General features: G+C 37.9%; 1 protein-coding gene across 1 annotated transcript in view; it reads right to left on the bottom strand.

Moving 5' to 3' along the window:
• The window catches only part of PLCB4 (phospholipase C beta 4), a 126,904-nt gene that overhangs the window by 54,023 nt on the left and 52,143 nt on the right, over positions 1-20,738 (bottom strand). Inside the window, exons 7-18 of the mRNA XM_083827647.1 lie at positions 19,495-19,635; positions 16,228-16,309; positions 14,999-15,099; positions 14,321-14,378; positions 9,583-9,691; positions 8,408-8,618; positions 7,705-7,798; positions 7,014-7,093; positions 6,476-6,560; positions 3,894-3,984; positions 2,886-2,981; positions 1,244-1,344 (exon numbers count right to left, since the gene is read on the bottom strand). Of these exons, the coding sequence (XP_083683773.1) occupies positions 1,244-1,344; positions 2,886-2,981; positions 3,894-3,984; positions 6,476-6,560; positions 7,014-7,093; positions 7,705-7,798; positions 8,408-8,618; positions 9,583-9,691; positions 14,321-14,378; positions 14,999-15,099; positions 16,228-16,309; positions 19,495-19,635 (1,249 nt within the window). The remainder of the gene's footprint in view (positions 1-1,243; positions 1,345-2,885; positions 2,982-3,893; positions 3,985-6,475; positions 6,561-7,013; positions 7,094-7,704; positions 7,799-8,407; positions 8,619-9,582; positions 9,692-14,320; positions 14,379-14,998; positions 15,100-16,227; positions 16,310-19,494; positions 19,636-20,738) is intronic.

Raw genomic sequence — 20,738 nt, 5'->3', positions numbered from 1 at the left:
CTCTCTGCTGTCTGTCTTCAATTATAAACTACCAGTACCAAGTATCTTAGATAAATGTTGACTTGGCACTGAATATACATTCCTAAAGAATAAGGATCAAGTCACTGATCAGCAAAGAAGCAGAGTAGTTAACAAAGGGTATATACTGATGATGAGTGACTAATTTGAAAAACAAAATAAAAATAATAAAAAGAAAAATGCTCAGGTAGTTAAGGACAAGCTGATTTAGCAAGTGAAACCAGCCCTAGAACAGAGGAGTTAAACAGTTCAGTGGGAAGATCCACAAAAGTACTGAAGAAGCAAAGATGGAGAATTGAAGAGAAACCAAGAAGGTGACAGGTCTGTTGTCTCTGTGATACTGCTGAAGAGAGACACAGTGCCAACAGCAATGTCTACTACGAAAGTTTTTCTGTACCTATACTTCTATCTGTAGTAAGATCCAAAGGTAGCCAGGCAGGTGAGAAGAAGTGGCCAAAACACTTGAGTGACAGAGGAGCATGATCTGATAAGGTACCTTAGTACTCAATTTTTGTTTTGTTTTGTTTCCCTGTAACAAGTAGCAATAATGTCTTCAGTACCAGAGTAGGCTTAGTTTTGAATTCCAATGTTCTGTATCTAATTATTGTCAAGTAATATTCTGTTCCTGAACACTAAATTTCACTAAACCAAGCACCAGTAGAACAAAGGGGACTCTTACGCTGTCTGCCACCTGGCTCTCTGGTACTGCCTCACTGCAGTACCACCCCACTGGAGAGTGATCTTCCTATTTTGCCTTTACTGCTGCAGATGAAAGGGACAATCTACCCTAAGAGTTAACAATAAAGAATCCCTGAAACAAAGACAAAGGATGCAGCCTTCCAAGAAAAGTTTACTGAGCAAGAAAGCTAATACTCACCTCATATTAGGGCTCTGAAACTGAGATGCAAAGTAAAATATCAGAGCCAGAGGGAAGAAACTGCTTGCTGCGTTTAATTAGTATGTTTGGTCAAATCCTCCAACTTCATGTACACATTTTTTCCTACATACTGATTCTGTTTCCTAAATAAGTATTCTGCCCGAACAAGCAGGGTGTATTTTGATCTACAAAATTTTGTCTTCTCATGAAACTAAACATTAAGAATCTGGTGAAGATCTTGTGTTTGACTCTTCAGATAGTGCTGTTATGCTTCCACAAAACACAATGTCTTTTACAGCCTCCTCCATGGAAAGCTTTCAAAGAGATATAAGAAAGAAGCAATCCCACCTTTTTGACACTGATGGCAACAGCTTCTTTTTGACCGTAATCATCTACAGTAAGGTCACTTCCAAATTTGTATTCTGGATGAGCTTCTTCTTCCTGGTCAGCTGCACAAAAAAGAAAGAAGGATCAGTGCAAAAACCACAGCAAACTGCTGTTTTAGTGTGAAACATGAAACAAATGATAGTTGAATACACAGGTTTGGTTACAGCATATCTTTATATAGAAATAGAATCCAGGGTATTAGATTTCCAAGGATTTAGTAGTAATAAATTACAGATAAGGCCTGAGATTCTTATGGCTTTGACATGGTTAATAAGGGAGATTTTTAGTGTATTTCTGAAGGAATCATTTTTTTTTTTTTTTTAAAAAGGCAAAAAACCACAAACAACAAAGAAACAAACAAACAAAAATGCACCAGCAATATAGGTTTGGGGTAATAACTAGAAATGAAGGCAGGGTTCTCTAACTAAAGATGAAAAAGGTTGCCTGCATCCAAACTCCTCATGTGGCTAGTCAGTCTCTCCTCATGTGCCCCTGTTACAGGGGATCCTTCCTGTTTTCTTTGAGGGTGATTTTCTATAAGAACGTGGTGTTCTCAAAGAAGCTAAAAAGGTCCCTTATGAACACAACATCATTAACCACATTACGCAGTTGGACTTAATCAATAATTTTAGAAAATACTTATTTGAGCCTCTTGGAGGTCTAGCACATAATTAATAATAGCATTATTAGAAATAAGCATTCCAATGGAAATCAGCTTGCCAAACAACAGAATCACCTCTGTGCTCTTAGGTCATTTGAAGAAAGACATTAAGAAGCCTCTCCAAAAAATCACTGTACTTCAGTCTCTTTCTGAACTGCAAGGACAGACACCATGGATCACCAAGAATATCTACCACATTGAACTCTATTGACTGTAACAGCAGTGACTTTGTGCTAGGAAAAAATCAAGGAGAGGATCAAGGGATAGGCTAAAGCTGGGACATCTGGCGTCAGATGGGTCACAGGCCAGCGGTACGGACACTTGCAGGTACTGAATGATTTATCTCTTCAGAAGGTGGACATAGGTGAGGTAAATCACAACCTAAAAATGTCTTTTTTCTCTGTTGGCCATAAAGACATTCTGCATCATTGGCTTATATCTAGATGTTTAAACTGAAGGCATCTGAAGTTTGGCAAGAAAAATCCTATCTTTGATTTTATCCTTATAAATGATAATGCAATAATCCAATCTGATGTTGACACAAGCATTATAAATAGTAAAAAAATCTCTTTTTGAAACAAAGATTACAGGTTCCCAGTCACTCTACCCCCTCCCTCCCTCAACACATATATGTACAGTGAAAATTGACTTTGTTTCTGTTCCAGTATGGTTTTTGAACAGTAAGTAGAAGTTAAAAATTATCACTAGTACTAACTGAGCTCACATTTCTACCACAGCCTACAACAGAGCCAGGAGCAGCTGTAGTATCTATCTGAGATGAGATGGTAAGGCTGGAAGTCTGTATAAATGGTTCTGCATTGAGCCCACACTTTCTGCTCCTGCCACAGGCTGTGACTCTGTGGGTAACGCACATACTACTGATGCCAGCCTACTGTTTTACAATAGGCAGTGTTTGAGAGCCCTTCTCTATGAAATCCTCACCACTTTCTATTTCTTCTTCATTATCATCCTCCAGGATATTTACAGGAGCAGCAGTTTCTCCAGCCTCCATCATCTTTTTCAAAGCATCAAGCTGTTCTGTTCATAAGAAAAATAAAAAGTAATCAGTCATGACATCAACAGTTTGTAGCACAATTAAATACATCAGAACAATCATAAATGATTCTCTGATCCTGAGAGCTACTTTTATTTAAAGGGATCTTTAAGATAGAGTTTTCAGTCAGCAATAAAATTTTACAGAGCATGAGTATCATTAGGCACGTACTGTTCTTAGATCTGAAAAGTGGTCAATAAGAGCTATATCCAAAGCTCACTGAAGTTACAGAAAATATTTCCATAGACTTCAAAGGCCTTTGGAGTGAGCATATTATTTCTTCAAAGAATAAGTGGACAGCTATCTCTTTGGTGGTTGATGTATGCAAATAGAGACAAGGCACTTGAATTTTCAATTGTGTTGCCATGTGTGTTTCAGCTAGACAGTATGAACACAATCATGTATCACTAAAGTCAGCAGAAGGTCTGCATGCTTATCTTTTACTGGAGAAGGACCAGGGTCTATCACTTCAGCCGTACTGGGAACTAAGATAGCAACATTATTATTACTGAAAGGAGATAAATATCAGAACTAGCAATAACAAGAAGAAGAGCAATTTGAAATTCCATTTCATTTTTTGCTTATCCTGGAAAAACACAGCAATGTAAACATACCAGTGTAGGCAGAATTTACTAGAGATCCTATCTGTGTTATATTTTAGCTTGAACAGCAATCTGATAAAGTCCCAGGGTTACATTTCCAGGTCTGTCTATGCCCTTGCTGAATGCAGATAGCAAGGCCTAAGCTCTGTCAGTCATATGAAACACAAGGGCAAACAAAGTATCATTTACATGTAATTCATATTCTTCAACAGAAATGTATGAGCAATTTGGAAGCCTTAGTAACGAAGTCCATTCAAATTAATCTAGACTTTTGTTTAAGACAAGATTACTTACTTTTTTCTACTTCAGGTTTCAACCTTTTATTCTTTATGAGAATCTTTCTTTTGAGGTCATTAGGAGAAGGTAAGGCTTTACCTGGATCAAGCTGTAAAATAATTTATAGAAAAGGTTTTAATAACATCTATTTGACCTCTCTATAACTCAACTGGGGATTTTGACTTTAGGACGGTAATGGTAAGGGGCAGTGAACAAGCAGTGCCACCTCAGGCACAACCCTTGGAGGCAGTCTGACTACAGTTGTCTCCTCTGATTCTTCCCTATTTCATGGGAAACCTGTGCTCATCCTCATCTACACTGGTTATAATGTCTCCCATTCTGTCCTGCCTAGCAGTAGGCACAGAAGAGACCTCCAACCATTCATCAGAGGACTTCCTACTTTCCTTCTCTACATGTGGCTCACATGCAGTTTAAGTCAGAGTTTAGCCCTTTTTAATTTCATCTCTAAATAACTCACCTTTTATAGTCCCTTCAAGCTGTAATAATGGAAGAGAGACTGCCCACATATGGAGAGTAAAAATGGGCTGGCACTGGTGAATGGAAAACTCTGCCCAGTCCTTAGCTAAGTGGTGAAGACTATTTTTGCCAGTAGGGCTACAGGGTCACATCTTCAGTATTCGTGAAAGCCAAATGGCAAGTCTGACATACACAGGAAGTACTACTAAAGGTTTTGTTCCAACTCCGGGAGGGAGAAAATATATTACTGGAAAAAAAAAAAAAGTAAAAAAAATCCTCTGATTTAAGCCTCATCACATCACTGAGGCTAAGAAACAGATTTGGATATGATAAGTAACACACTCTCCACCTTAGGCTTGCTAAGGATATTGTAGAGGGAGTCACTGCTATAATGGATTGTGGTTCCCAGATAACTATAAATGATACAGGAGTAGAAAATATTGCCAGGACTAGTAAAAATTCTTAGAAGAAATGCTCAGATATTCTGATCCTTAAATCCAGCTCTGAGCTACACAGAAGCAGCACTGGGGACACAGAAACAAAAGAACAAAGCACCACAACTTGAAACCCAATAAAAGAAGCAGAGGTGACAATTAGCAACCAGGGAAAAAACAACAACAACAAAAAAAACCAGCCCAACTCCACAAGAATGGGTGCAAACCTCCTTCCAAGAAGGTAACAATATCCATAACTACCAGGGCTAGTGTAGTCATTAGAGTTTTGGCATGTTGGATGAAGACAAAATACAACTGTTCCTGAGAGTGCCTGGGTTGTAATTCCACTAGATGTCAGTGCCGCAGAGCTCATTCATCCCCAAGCACCCCCAAGCACAGGGCATAACTGCATGCCCATTTGGACGAATATTTCCTTCTCCTTAAAACTAAATCTGCTTCAGCCAGTGCTGTCTCTCTCTGAAGTCTGTCCTCCTCAGTCTGTAGAAGTACCAGAAAACAAGCACTCATACACAATTCAGGCTCCTTTGGCTATCTCTGCCACATTTGCTTTGGTAGCAGCTGGGGACTGAATTCACCCACAACAAGGAAGGGGTACAAACTGCAGAAGGCTCAGTACTGCTACAGAGCACAGGCAGCCAAGACTAATTACTGGGCCCTGAGGTAGAAGCATGGTTCTCTTTGGCCAGCTTTATTTTAGGCTTGCCTGAAAGCTGCTGGAGGTTGTCATTTATGAGGAATGTGGCAAGGTGCTACATATAGCAGGCAATTTTACAGGTTTAGTTCTCTCGGATGCACCTTTCATGGCAATGACCATCAGGTCACTGCACAGGTCACCAAGTCTGGTGAGTTGCTGTCCCTGCAACATGCAAGGAAACCCAAGAAAAGCACAGTTCTGAAGAAGATAATACCAGGAGGTCCCTTGCAGGAGACGACAAATAAAGCAGAATCCTCTTTGACATGGTCTCCCACAGCACTGAAGAGTGCCTGTAGGTTTTGGGTGGCTGCTGGCAGACAGTGAGCACATTGCTCAGGAGAGTAGCAAAGGACTGGGGGAGTAGTTGCAAGCAGTGGATAACAAGCTATTAAAGCCTCAAACACTGTGTTTGTGGAGGAGTGCCCGTTATTACTTCCTGCCACGCAGGAGAGTGAAGTGCATGCAGATTACAGTGCACTTGATAGTCCAAATGAGACTGCAGGGAACTCTGCTTAATTTAATTGTTAATGCAGTAGTGGAGGCCACCTAGACTTCAGGGTCTGATCTAGAGCATAAAGCATGCAAAGTGTAGCTGAAATAGAAGGTTTCCTGAACTGAAACCATGCAATTTAAAATTAATTGTTTTTCAACAGTGACTGGCAAGTTGCAGAGTTATGTATGACCTGGAAATACAATGTATGCGGTGTATTTTATATAGGAGCTGATATTGCATCACACATCAAGGGGATGGATTTCCCCAGGCTGCTTGCCAGAGCCCTGTACAGAAGAGATTGAACAATCAGATAAGGATGTTTGTACCAAAAAGCGTAGACATTCAAATACACTAGTCATTTTTGAAAGCACAGGACTGGTAGTGATCAGCACTCCAACTATAGGTGATAAGACCCCAGTTTATTGTCTCTTTTAAACACAGATAATGTAAAAAATAGAAACGCTGTCAGAAGGTAACATACTGGATGTGTTTCTAGAGGCTGCTTCAACAGGAGATCTCCAAAAAGATCTTCACAGTATTTTGACATCTTGTACTGCTGATATTTGCTGTAAAAGATGATGTTGGTTCATTTTTTAAATATAAAAAAGAAATCACTATTAGTCAGCAAAACAGAATAATACTAAGTAATGTAGACTTCCCAAATTATATACTACCCAATTTCTCTCAGCTGAGACACATTACTGTAATTAAACTGTCAATAAAGGTCTGTTATCTGACAGAGATGAATTTAATAAGACCAAGAAAATAGATTAACTGAATCCCACACAACTAATGGAACATGCAAATATATTTCACAGCTTTACCACAGATAAAAAATATTGCTATTATTAAGCTAGCTAAAAATTGACTATTAAAGTACATTCCCTTCCAAGTAACACCCAGCATATCTGCATAGCCCAACACACTTTTCAAGTACATTCAAATAGTAGCATTTTTGAGCTTTATCACCTTTCTCATCCATTGTACTAAAAAAAAATATTAAAAAGGGCACTATATACCTGCAGTGATTTTCAAATGAAAGAATGACGGGGTATTCTGATGTAACAAATGCTGTTTCCTTAATGGCTTGAATTACATCCTTTAAAATGCAATAATAGGATTCAAAATTAGAACAGATCAAATTACAATCATAATGAAAAAGATTTTTTTGTCCTCCTCCTCATCCTCAGAAACACAGAACTGAGTTTCACATGTGCCAACTGAAACCAGAACTAGAAAAAAAAAAAAGTATGCTCCTTCTTCTCTGTTTACCCCCCACAAACAACCTGTGCACCAGCACCCAACTGCAGCTGCAGTTTCTACTACCATCTCCATTCTGCCAGGAAGCATTTCTGTTCCCTGAATGACTCCTGCATCTTCAGGCTGTTTCCACAGCTAAGGAACTTCTCAGACAGCAGGGAGGATATTTACTCTGCTGTTCAAAGAGCCACCGAATGTGAAAATATTGGGCAAAGTAATCAAGCCTGCTTTCTGCATTTTTTGTGGAAAGGCAGCAGTAGCACAGGGGTATGTAACGTGAGCGGGAAATGAGCCTTAATATCTGGGAACAAGAAACCACGCCTATGCAATTTGTCAGTCTGTCAAAATGGAGCAGTGGCAGATGCTGAGGAGGAGAGGGGTGCCTTGCATGGATTCTTGTCCAGGGGTCCTACTGGGGTTTGTTGCCAGGTGGAGAGGTCAGGCATTTACCTTGAAAAGAATATCTGTACACATTGCTTTTCCATGCGTTATTATTGGTTCTTGGTCTTCACCTTTTCCATCCCAACAGTCCAGCTCAACACATCTAAAGACCCAAGAAAAATATCACCTTTCTTAGTGCTTCAGTACAGGTGAGCTGCCTGGGACAAGTTCTGAGCAGCGATGTTCAGAGCAGTAAGTTACCAAGCAATTTTGGGCATTACGCAATTCCTTTTAAGCTGTACATGTGTAATTTCAGACTGCTTTTATTACTTCAGGTATTCTACCTTAAATACAGTATACGTGGGGCAAGATATTAATACCTGAAGAAAAAAATAGCACTGTAATACTCTTCTATTTATTATCTTACTCGGTTAACTGTGACACATACTAGTAGGTCAAGAAATCAAGCAGGAAATCATAAACATTCTCATTTACTCATAGGGTTCTTAATTACAAATCAAGAAGCACTCTGAAAGTCTTTGTTTGTCATTTTGATATCAAACTTATCTTTCTTACAACCCAACTCCAGACACCAATTTCTACATCCTACTGCCTTCCAATGTTTTTTGTGACAAAGTCTTAAATATGCATATTTCCATTTACCACATTGATATATTTATGCAGTTATACACTATATCTTCACCAAAGTATACTATGTAGTCTTAAAGTATTAGATTCACAAATATTAAAAGACTTATCTACTGCTTCCAACCTGCATCCAGCCAAAAGTACTTGTCTGTACATCTCCACCGAAGACTTGCCACCAAACTGCCTGCCCGTTAAATATGTATTGTGAGAGGAACTGATAAAATAGTGAGCCAAAGGATGGTCCATTTCTTGATATAATTCCAAACGATCTAAGAAAACCGGTGCATTTTCATCTGACATCAAGTATCTGCAAAATCCATCACTTGATATGAGACCTAGAAGGCAGAAGAAATCATAGTAAATTACTACTTGAAATTTATAGTGGGTAGGATTCAAACTATCTTTCAGAACATGAACGCTAGCAAAAAAGGTATGTCTCTAAAGGTTTCTGCAAGCAAACACTTCTTTTCTTCCAGTGCTCCAAGCTGACCAGCAACTGTGTCCTTGATGCAAAATCTGACACTGTGTCCCCAGATAATAAAACCAGATGTACAAGAAAGAATCCTGACAGTAGATACGTTTTTTAAAAGTTTCCCAAATTTATTTCAGACCTCTTGGAAATATAAGTCAAAGAAAGACTCTAAATAATTAGCCACAATTCAGTTCCTGGCTAGAAGAATAAGCCAACATCAACCCCCGCTACAGCTTTGTGCTTGCAAAACCCTCTTCCTTGCAAATTAGTGAACAACACTTTCCTGTTCTAGATTAAGTCCCACCTTCATAAAACATGATTTTATATGTTCCATCCTAAACAGATGGCAACTTCTGTAGTATACACTTTTTTTATTTTGAAAAGCTTGTAAAACTCACTGGAATCAAGAGTAGTCAAAGAAGAGTGAATTAAAAAAAAGTCAGAATTAGAATCAGGTAATTAATACTAATATTTCTATTTCATACATGGCACATGCTCGATTCTTTCTAGAAGGAGTTGCCACGTTGTTCCCCATTTACTAAACCCCAACGTCAAGCTAACCTCTCCTATTTTGTACCAGGCTAGGCTGTCTGTGTGGCCACAGTGTAACTTGGATCAGGGAATTAATCCTTCTGAAAAATCACTGATTTTGAGGGGGAGATATCTTTCAGCAAATCAGTTTCCTGGTCTACTTCGCTGGTTAGCCCTGCAAGTGCTTGCCCCTGACCACAAGGACCGTAATCTCCCTTCAAAAAGTTTGCAGGCTTCAGAACAAATTCCCCAAATGCCTAAAAAATAGCAAATCCTGAATTTCCTCCCACATTTACCTTTACTCTTCAAGTCTTCATCTGGCTCATATGTCTCAATTATCTGCATTGCTCTTTTTGTGTCATAAAAGGGAAATAAAATTTCATTGAGCCGAGGATCTCGTTGATGCTAAGGTTAGAAAACAACAGAATTCAGCAAAACAATATAGTGCATGGCTACCATCCAAGAGCATTTCATTACTGCAGATGAGAAAGAAAGAAGTGGACATTTAAAAAAAAAAAAAAAGCCCTAAAACTTTCAGACTATCCAACAGCAACTTTAGCTTTAGACAGAAAACAAACCTTATCTTCCATAAGAAACTTAGGCAGCTTTATTATAAATATTTCCAAATAAATCCACTGTAACCGTATAACTGGTCTTACTGTTGCTTGTTCATGAAAATAATGACTGCACTTGGTATACATGCCAATGAAATGTTGACAATAGCTAAGCTCATCTTTATAAAATCTCTCTTCTTCCTTCCAATCTTTTGTGTAGATCATGTAAACTGGCAGGCTTGACTGATAGCACAGTAATCACCTCCGCAAAAATGCATGTCTTCAGCAATATCTATAGCTGAAGTAAAAATTGAAAGTAAAATAAAGCTGTACTATATATACATAATTTGAAACCTGAATTTAGAAATATGAAACTACTGATGTTTATTTGTGAATCCTAGAAACACTGTGCACTATTCAAAAAAAACTTAAATTCTTAGAAGAGATATATACAATTTAGAAGAACTTTATAGTATCCTCAATTCACAGTAATTTATGGTATTAAGATTTCATAATATATTTAGTATTTCTATGTATTCTAGATGCAATTTAGCAGTGATTTCTAATACACTAAAATTCAGAGGTTTTTTGTTTTGGTTTGTTTTTGCTCACAGTTGTGCTATATAACATTTGTTTTTCTCCACGCTGGATTAGAGCTGCACACTGTGTGCCTGATTCTCCATTAAAAGAAAATTAAAAACAGAATTGAACGGAGTAGTGGCATGTAAGCAGATGCAATAAAATGTAAAGAAATAAATATGACCATGAAAACACTCTTTTACCCCAGTAGATGCAGTTTTCAAGCTGCAGTTTAAGCAGAATTCAGAAATGTAACAGGCCACCCCCATATCGGTGATCAGTAATTTGGAGTGGACAGGATGGTGTTCACATGGCTTGGCACAGCATTATCAGCATTTGCTGTAATTCCTTATGTATATATATATATATATATATTTGACAGTTTTTCAGGAAGAAAAGTAGTTTCCAATCAAAAATAAGCACTTGATCTCTTTTCTTACAATCAATACATTGATGAATGTGCTTTATTGATTCCAAGAAATTACAACCAATGCCAATTTAATCATGCAGTTAAAGAGGGATCTTTCAAGTAAAGCTACTGACAGTATGCAGCATCTAAATTACAGCATTTTCATTGACTACAGATCGACTGTCTGGATATCTAAGTAAAACTCAGATGAAATATGAAATGAGAGCAGCTGGATGCAGGACATAACTTGCTAAGCAGCACAGAACAGCAATACAACACTGGCATGCAAAAGCACAGTCTAATATGACAAATGACAAGCTTTATATCATGAAAGACATTTCACTACTTCAAAAAAATTTAAGAAGTAGACAGAAAGGTTCTTACTCAAGAAGAGTACTCTTACCCATTCTTCTACAGTTAATCATAAGCATACAGAATAAAATAAATGGGATAAAGAAAAAAAGCCTCCTCTAGAATAAGACTCCAGAATTACTGTAAGTAGCTAAGAGCAAAATATTCTTCTTGTAGCAATGACCATTGCTCATTATCAACTTTTTTCCCCATTATAAAATCATGTCTCCATGTTTACTTAGTTTAAAAACCAAAGCAGATCTGACAACTGATGACGTGTTATTTTAAAAAAATGGAAGAATGCTTATTAGTGTATCTTGGGGAAATCTTCTGCATTACTGAGCTTGCTGGCACAGCTGTAACATAAAAGCTGACTGGAACTAAAAGCAAGAAGTTTCATCTAGAAAGACAACATGTCCCTGGACTAATTGCATATGTCCAGAGTTGCCTTTGCTTGGTCTAGTTACCATATGAAGTAGAGAACCCTTACCCTAGACATTCTTAACCACATAAGGGTGAACCATCTAAAAGAATGGGGAGAAAAAAAAATCCTGTATAGTTCTGGAAAGAGAGAAAGACCATTTAGCCTCCCCGACCTGGCCTCCACTCTACTCTCTGAGCAGATATAAACTGAGATGTAAAGTAGCTTTTGTGCCCCAAATAATTTTACTTCTTGAATTTGTCCTGTGCAGTGGAGTAAGAATGGCATCCTTACGTGGAGATGAAAAAACAGAGGGAGACAGAAAGAGAGAGTAAATGAATGGGAATGAAAGAGGAAGAGCAAGCAAGAGAGTGGAAGGGAGGGAGGAAAGGAAGAAGAAAGGGAAGAAGACAGTGGGAAAGAGAGGGGGCAGTGGGAAAGAAAGGGAAAGAAAAGGATCTCCTCATACCTCCTTCCCAGGAGAAAGGTTGAATCCTGGTCAGATTCAGACTACTGAATTTCCACTTTGACATTTACTTAGCTTATAATTTATTGCTGCAAATGAACGGCAGGAGCAAATCTCAATAGTAGTGACCTCAGTTGTTTTTCTACTACATTTTCTTTTTTCTAAATCGGACTTAATAACAAAAACAACAAAAAAAATTCTAAAACTTAAATTTCTAAAATCTTCCTAGAAGTTTTAATACTGATACACAACTAAATCAGCTGTCAGCCAGAAGCATTTAAAAGGCAAATAGAGATAGCATTTTGACTGGACAGATGCTCACCCTCCACTTATACCCAGTAACATACCATCATGCTCTCTTAAAAAGCTGTAATGCTTACAGTTTTTGTGGCCTGCCCTGGAGGCTATGGAATTCAAATTAATTTAGGCTAAAGACTCTCATGAATAATTGCCCTGCCAAGCAATTCTCTTCTCCTAAATTATCTTCTTGTATTTTCCAGCATTAAATATCACTACTAATTGCAGTACTGGCCTGTTGTAAAGGGGACAGAAATGATCACATCAGGTGGGAGAATTTAGTTTATTTAGTGCATTTCAAATCATGACCAAAATTTTAAACGCCAAATATATTTGAAGACCAAAATACCTTAAGCACTAATCCAAAGGCATTGGTTTCAAGTCACCAGACTAAATGTGCCATTCTATAAAACTTTTCTACATTTTTTTCCCAGCTCTAGTCACCAACTAAAGGGAAACAACCATTAGTCATGAAGTATTAATCACAGAATCACAGAACTGTAGGGGTTGGAAGGGACCTCGAGAGATTATTGAGTCAACCCCCCTGCCAAAGCAGGTTTCCTAGAGCAAATTGCACACATAGGTGCCCAGATGGGTCTTCAATATCTCCAGAGAAGGAGACTCCACAATCTCCCTGGGCAGCCCTCGCTGTGAAGTTCTTTTGCATGTTGGTGCAGAACTTCCTGTGCTCCATTTTGTGGCCGTTGCCCCTTGTCCTGTCCCCACAAACCACTGAAAAGAGGTTGGCCATATCGCTTTGTCTCCCACACTTCAGGTCTTTATAAACATTGATAAGATCCCCTCTCAGTCTTCTTTTCTGAAGGCTGAACAGACCCAGGTCTCTCAGCCTCCCCTCACAGGGGAGGTGCTCTTCTTTTTGAATATTCTCTTTTATATGTACTTTGGTTCGATGAAGAATGAGTGCATTCCCAACTGAAAAAGAAAATTTTACTCTGAAATTGATCTACGAATTCTGAATATGATCTATTTGATTTTTCTATGGGGGAACTTATTGCTTGAATCTTAATATAACAGTATCAGAAATATATACATTTCTGATATAAATACAAATGGATTTGTAAATAGTAAAATAATTTTAGAAGGAAAGAATTTTGGTAAGGCTTTTGGTCCCTAAAAGATCATGCATCATGCAGAGAAGTAAAGCAGCTACCCGTGTTCTATATGACAAGAATCTATTGGTACAAACCCAGGTAGAATGTACTTATTTTCCATGTGTAAGTTCTTGTTAAATCTACATAGCGCATTTGCTGTTGCAATTCTGATAGAGTCAGCCTTCCACAACTTACTGGGCTTTAGGAATAGAAAAAAAAAAAAAAAAAAAAAGAAACCCCTCACACTGTTTATTCGCACACTCATGATGTTTTTAAGAAATACTAAATACTCTTGCCAACAACTGTATTCTGGAAATACAGCAATAAAAATATTTCCTCTTATGCTGCACACATACTATTTTAAAAATCATATACAAACCCTTAAAATACCCTCTTAGCTCTTAGATTTGTAATAGGTAGAAATATACTGTACAGTAGAATCAAACCAATGTTTTTAAAAGCCTACTTCATTTCTTCTATTATTCAAAGGGATAAGCAGATATATTTATCTGTGGCCTTTAGGTAAAAATAATTGCTTATAATAAAATACTGGATGTATTTTTAATAAAAACGCATCGAATGTAACAGTATAAAATGTATTAAACATACACAACACAAGACAACAAGCAAATAATCTACAGAAGCAATCTGCAAAAGCCAACATGTAGGAAGCACAAGAACATATAAGGTTGGAGCTGATTTTTGCACCTGGATGTTACCATAATGGAAAGATCAGCAGATCAGAAGCATAGCAAATCATGGCATGATACATGCAATGGATAGACTGGAAGAAGCAAGCCACTGCAGACAGACTTGTATGGTAGTTAATGTATGAAAAAGCTTACTTCATTTAGAAAGCTCACTAATTGGTCTACCGTTAAATAATCAGTTTTGTCTCCATTGCTGAAAAGAAATTTATTAGAGAATGTAAGTTTTCATATATGATGCTACAAGTAGGTATGATTTACATGTTGACATCGTCAATACTTCTAAAACCTTCCACTTCTCTGCCTAAAATAACTTTATAATCTCAAAATGAACAGTCACAGAAAACAAACTGTCTATGCTTGACACAATGTATCTCCTTTACTTGCTATAATTTAACACACATTACTTCATAAAACAACATGTAAGTCCTCCAGCTGAGAATAAATTGAAGGAAGAAACTTTTAAAACATCAAATTTCTTACTTAATTTAGTTAGTTTACATAGTGTGTTAATCACCTAAAGGAGCAAGTTAAAATTACAGTAGTTAGTAAAGCCAATGCAAAAAAAAAAAAAAAGTTCCAGGTGCTTCTTCTAACTCATGTAAAAGTTGCTCTAAATACAGAGTGAACTTTTACATTAACAATCTGAGAGGGAAGGAAGGGGAAAAACATAGACTTAAGGCTTGTCTTAACATATTGCTGATGATACTAGGATTCAAGGTTAAACAATCTTTACAGCATTCTGTCACTATTAGATATGGACTAAAATTACAATAAAATTAGTTTAAAGGAAGATTATATTATATTTGAACTTACATCTTCTTAAAGAGGTCCTCTATGTCAGTTCGGGGACATATCTTTTGGGTGAGCTCATAAAATTTGTCATAAGTAAATGCTGCAGGCTCAATTTCATCATTCTGCAACAAAATGCAAAGGCACATTTGTTCAGCAAAAGACTGCTTATATGCTTTATTCCTAAGAGTGTTATCTTACACCACAAAAAGCAATCAAATACTGTTTTAGCTCTTTACCCATTATACATTTACTTTACCTAGTTTATTTTGTATTTTTTCCAAACAGTTCTCAATTCATCTTTATCACAGATCTGTCAGTTGTTCACATATTCTGACCTCACAGCAACATTAATTCTACATACACAGATTTGGAACCCAGTGTTTATTTTTTCTAATGAAGCTTAAAAAAAAATATCCAAACTAGTGTATTAACTTCAAGATACTTATGCTGAAGCCAAGACACTTCAAGAAAATGTCTCAGGTTTGGTACAGTGGTTTTAAATAGCAAAGCAGCTCTCTTACAGGGGTGCATAAAATTTCCATGAGAGGGAATGCACAGCTAACACATTCAGTATCGTGCCCTTCTTTGGCTGAACAAGATGAGAACTGCAGCTGTGAGGAAAAAAAAAAAATCACCCTTGGTGTCAAGCACCGCAACCGCTGGACACCCAGTTTTCTACGCTCCCCCTCCCTGGCTGGAGACAGCGAGCTGCTGAGCCTGCAGGCTGCCTCCCACCAGCCTTGGCAGGTGCCAAGCCAAAAACTATGGGCTGGAGTCTCCAAAATGAAAAAAGGGAGACTTGGCAGGGAGCAAAGGTGAAGAAACCAACCATGACTGTAGCCAGCTGTCACCCCTCTGGGGCTGCTGACGGGGGCTCCAGCTGCAAGCAGGACAGAGCTGGAGAGCAGTTCTTCAGTGGAGGGGAGCAAAAAGCAGGAGGAATCCAAGAAACACAACTGAGAGGGCAGCATGCAGCCATGTTCTGCACTCATGTGCTTTGTATAAACGCATGGGGCGAGGCAGTTATTACAGAAAAGAAGAGAAGCCTCATTTAAGAGGTTTAAGGATCGCTATGTCATAAACATTTGATTACCTTTTGATTTTAGTAAACAACCTACAGTGATGAATAAGCTACTCACGAACAATACGCATGTTTTTGCATGATGCATATGACTTTGATCACAGATATGAATATGAATGATTCATCAGTTTATTAATGTACAAAGAATTTATTCAAAAATGCAAAATACCTTTCCACTGGGAAGACCTAATTCCTTAAGTGCCTGAAAGATCACTTTTTCTGTTTTACCTGATGCAAAGGTTCTGGTAATGCTAAAACAAAAGAGTGGGGGAAAAAAAGGGAAAAATGTTAGTAACTTCTTAAACAATCAGTTCTCTCTCTCTCTTGCTTTTTACTGCCAACATTTTCCTCCAACATCAACTGATGAATATAAGCATCTTCCAAGTAGTAGTGCAGCTGAAAAAATGCTCCATGTTTCACAGAGCAGCAGTGTTCTGCCTGCAAGCTATCCATTAGAAAACATCAAAATAATGAACTGCAAAAAGAACAGAAGAGTTGCTGTTTTTTTCAGTATACTGGGATATGGAGCTGTGAAAAGCATTATTCTTTTGGATCTTTTCACCTCCACACATAGATAAATGACTGTGTTTAAAAAGTAGCAGATTCAACAAGAGAGAAGACTCATGGCTCCAGGCTTTCCTGCTTGCGGTGACTTCTCTTCCTTTCCAAGCATTAACCTATGCCTCCCACATCACCCTTAAGGTAGGCCTGAACCATTTCCAATGGCAGGTTCCTTCCTCTTTCCTTTTCAAGCAGTCTCTGCTAGCCAGGGACTCCCAGATGCATGTCAGATCTTATTCCCTGCTCCCTCACCAGCTGCAGTGTTCACTCCTCCCTTCGAATGCTCCCTTGCCTTGCACGCATTATGAATGCCCCTGTTCTAGATGTACTATGCATTTAAGTAGGTTTCCACCAAACTGATTAACATCCATTTGCTTCCACAAAACAATAATTCCATTTAAAGCTTAGATATTTGGCATGTTTAATGTAAAAACATTTGGTCTATTTCTGTTTCCATTTGAGACAAGTTTGAACAGCCTCTACCTCTGGAAAAGTAGATCCAAATTTGACACTCTCCTCCTTTCCAGGGTCTAAGCTAAAAAGATGCATCCCAGAACTCCTTGATTTTGATGTCTCAATCTGGAGGGGAAAACTGAGGTCTGTATCCGGTATCTATTGCTAATGCTAAGAAAACCTGTATTGTGGGAAATACCGAATAGCTGCCTCATGAGAATAAGTTGCTTGTTATCATCAAGACAATCGTTTGCGGACTCTTTTTGTTAGTCTCATGCATACTAAATGATTTCACAAGGTGAAAGATGTGAAATCAACAGTTGCTGTTATTTGTTGCCATAGCAATTCACAGTTGTTCTACTCTCCAAAACACTCTAAGACTCCTATGTAAATATTTTCATACTAATAAAATGAAGATCAGGAAGCCAAAGATCCAAGTGATAAAGTAGTATTTTAACCTATCTTGGCTATTTTTTTACTGGGTTCTTACAACAGGTTCCCATCTCCCTATTTAGGTACATAATTAAGTTATTTGACTTCCAAAGCTAAGTACTGTGATGTTTTCACTGAATTATAGAATGAGCTTAACTTTAGGCACCTGTTTCTTAAAAAAAATATACATCTCAAGCAGCTATTTTCTCCCAATGCTATGACACTGAATAACATCAGGTCTATAATTTATAATCTGTCTCCAACCCTGTAAAAATTCTATGCCTGTTCTAATGAATCAGGCCCCAATAATAAATATAATGCCAAAAGTGTAATATTGGCATAAGTAATTACTCAGAAATGGAGAGCCAAGATCCCATGGCTGCAGAAAACTTCTTTTTGATATCAAACTATTTACTTCACTAAAGATAACAGCAAATATAGCAATGATTTGTAAATAGAGCAGCAGTCTAGAAACAAGTACATGAATTAAAAAAGAGTTTAAAAGTATACTTTCATTTTGCTAAGGGTACTGTAAATAAAACTATTTTTTATTCTATCTGAAGAGACTTCATCCTAGCATATTTACATTCATCTTGTAGTATACCTTGGAAAAAAATTGGATTATTTCTGACACAAGCAAGTTGCTGGTTGATAGACACCTACAGGTGTTAACTCCTCATGTCCTATGGTAGATTTTTTTTTTCTTTCTTACCTTTTTTTTTTGTTGTTTGTGAGGGTGGGGGACAATGTATCAATGTGCTCTTTCATTTTTTAAAATACTTCAAATCTAGGACTGAGGGTTATCAATCTACCTTGCCTTTTGATGGATTCAATAACTTGGTTATTTCAAAATATTTACCACTTTCAAATCATTATTTCAAATATCAAATCAACACAGATACTATTCAAAACAATCACTTATTCTGGCTACACTGAGTTTATTTTGAGTTTGGCTAGAACTGGAAGTACCACTGTGTATACTGTCCAAAAAAATCATCTAAAACTACGATTTCCAACCATCATCTAACTATAGGAGCAGACATTTCTTCCAGGCACTCTGGAGTAATCAATACAAAGCTTATTTACTAAAATGTGTAATTTCAAATTAACTTAATTAAACCAGTATGAAACAAATGTAGTCTTTGTGCTTTTTTTTCTCTTTTTCTCTTTTTTTTTTTAATCTTTATAGTTAGATGCTAAATTAGCTCAAACTCTTTTAAATGTAGTCATACCAATGGATGATCATAGGTAGACCTAATTTCATTTCCAGCCAGGCTCTATCTGAACAGGCACAACTTTCACATACAGAAAACCTGTTTTCTGCCAATGGAAAGCTGCAGAAACAGAGTATTTTTTTTATGTTAACAAGCACTGACTTTTTCTGTTATCATTTATAGTAGTTTGAAAATCTGAAAATACAAAATATTTTAACCAGTGTTCTCCTAAGGCTTTTGCACTACTAACTGCTAGTATTTCTTCTCTCTCAAACACATTACATTGATAGTAATAAATATATGCCCCAGAGTAGGTTCAAATCCAATAGCAGCTGAGAAGAATCTCCATGACCTTACAACCCCAACAGTACTAACAAGGAGTCAGGAATATTTGCACCATTTACCACTGACAGCCTAAGGATTTTCACCTTCTCAAACTTTGTCATTTTCTATGCCCATGTGTTGGCTGCAACAATCTGTATTAAACCTAGAAAGAAATGCAGAGCTCTGACTTCCCAGGTGAGATTTTTTCCTCTGGATTTTACTTCATTTCTGTGTAGAAGTGAACTAAAGGGGATCTTGCGATACACATTCCTATAGCTTAACCGACCTGCTAGGTATTCTCCGAGAGGATACCATTCCTATCTGTATCCCCAGAGCTACAGTCACTGCTATAGGGGTCTCTGAGCAGCAGGAGGAGGTGGATGTTTGACAGAGCACAGCTGACTAGAAGACACTGAATTTTAAAACAAGGAGGTAATATGGGAGGGACTGACCATAGCAATCTGGAGGTCTGTTGAATGTGAAGCATCAGTAGTTTAAATCTGTAGGAAGATTTACTTGGGTAAACAACGTGAAACTCAGTGCATAGCAGAAGCATTCTGCCCAAATTTCCTGGTGCTTTTTGACTTGCCTTCCTTCAGCTGGTTTCCTCACCTGCGTACCCTTTTCCTTATGAATCTAGCTCCTCCTATTCCTTGTCTTCTCTCCCATACTCTTCCTTTGCACTAAGTGCTTGTGGGAGGAGGAGAGGTTACCCAGTGATGAGAGATCTGTGTGCCTGTGTCTCACTTCATAATAAGCAGGTGTTGCTGGACCAGGCCACTTTCATGATTTCACTGTCCTCCATCAGGGCTCTGCTGCGGAGGGGACGACAGAGCTCTGGTTCAACCTTTTTTCCGAGACAGGTCTAGAGAACAGTCTGATTTTTCCCGTTCGTTGTCATTCCTCTTGCTGACATCTCTCCTATTCCTTTCAGCCCATGATACAGTGCTTACTGGATGAGCACAAAAAGGTTGCCACATTTTACCCACAACAACGTAAAGAATTCCTTGAAGATGTAAAGATTCAGGTTCCCTCAGCACAGCATGGGATAGTAGATTCTTTACAAATTCATACTGCAAATCACTTTTGCAAGAAATTAACCTTCTAGAGACCAATTTGTGTCAACCTGGCACTCTTGGAACTGGAAACACTTTTAAGAAAAACTATTCAACTTTAAGAGACTGTTTAAGTCTTCCACAATCCAAACTCTAAATCTGACAGGATGATTTAATTCACTGGAATAACAAGCCAGTGGACTGGACTCTCTTCAGCAATATGCGGCCTTGTCTGCATAAGTAAATTAGTCTGCTATAGCACAGCAGAGAGAACTTGTGCCTCCCTAAATGAAAGGTAAAATATTTCAAGGTGGAAAAAGTTTCAGACAAGCTAGCACACTATTCATTCAATTCTGAGGAATAAAGCTCTGTGTTCAAACACAGACATAAAGCTCTGACGTCTTGAAAATGAATTTGCTCCTCTAGTACTGTTCCCACATCTTTACCTTTCAGTTGATATTACTCATGGGACCTCAGCACAGGAGATGCCTCATGGCAGTTCAGTTCAAGTTTCGGGAATAGGCAGGAGCTTGGCAATGTGAAAGCAGAAAAATTAATACACTGAAGCAGCCCTAACATTGTCAAGGTGTTACTTGAATAATGAAACTGAAGAAACCTGGAGGGCAGCATAGCAGGCCCTT

The sequence above is a fragment of the Anser anser genome (assembly GCF_964211835.1).
Source record: "Anser anser genome assembly, chromosome: 3".
NCBI lineage: Eukaryota > Metazoa > Chordata > Aves > Anseriformes > Anatidae > Anser > Anser anser.
This window is presented reverse-complemented; position numbering and strand designations above follow the sequence as displayed.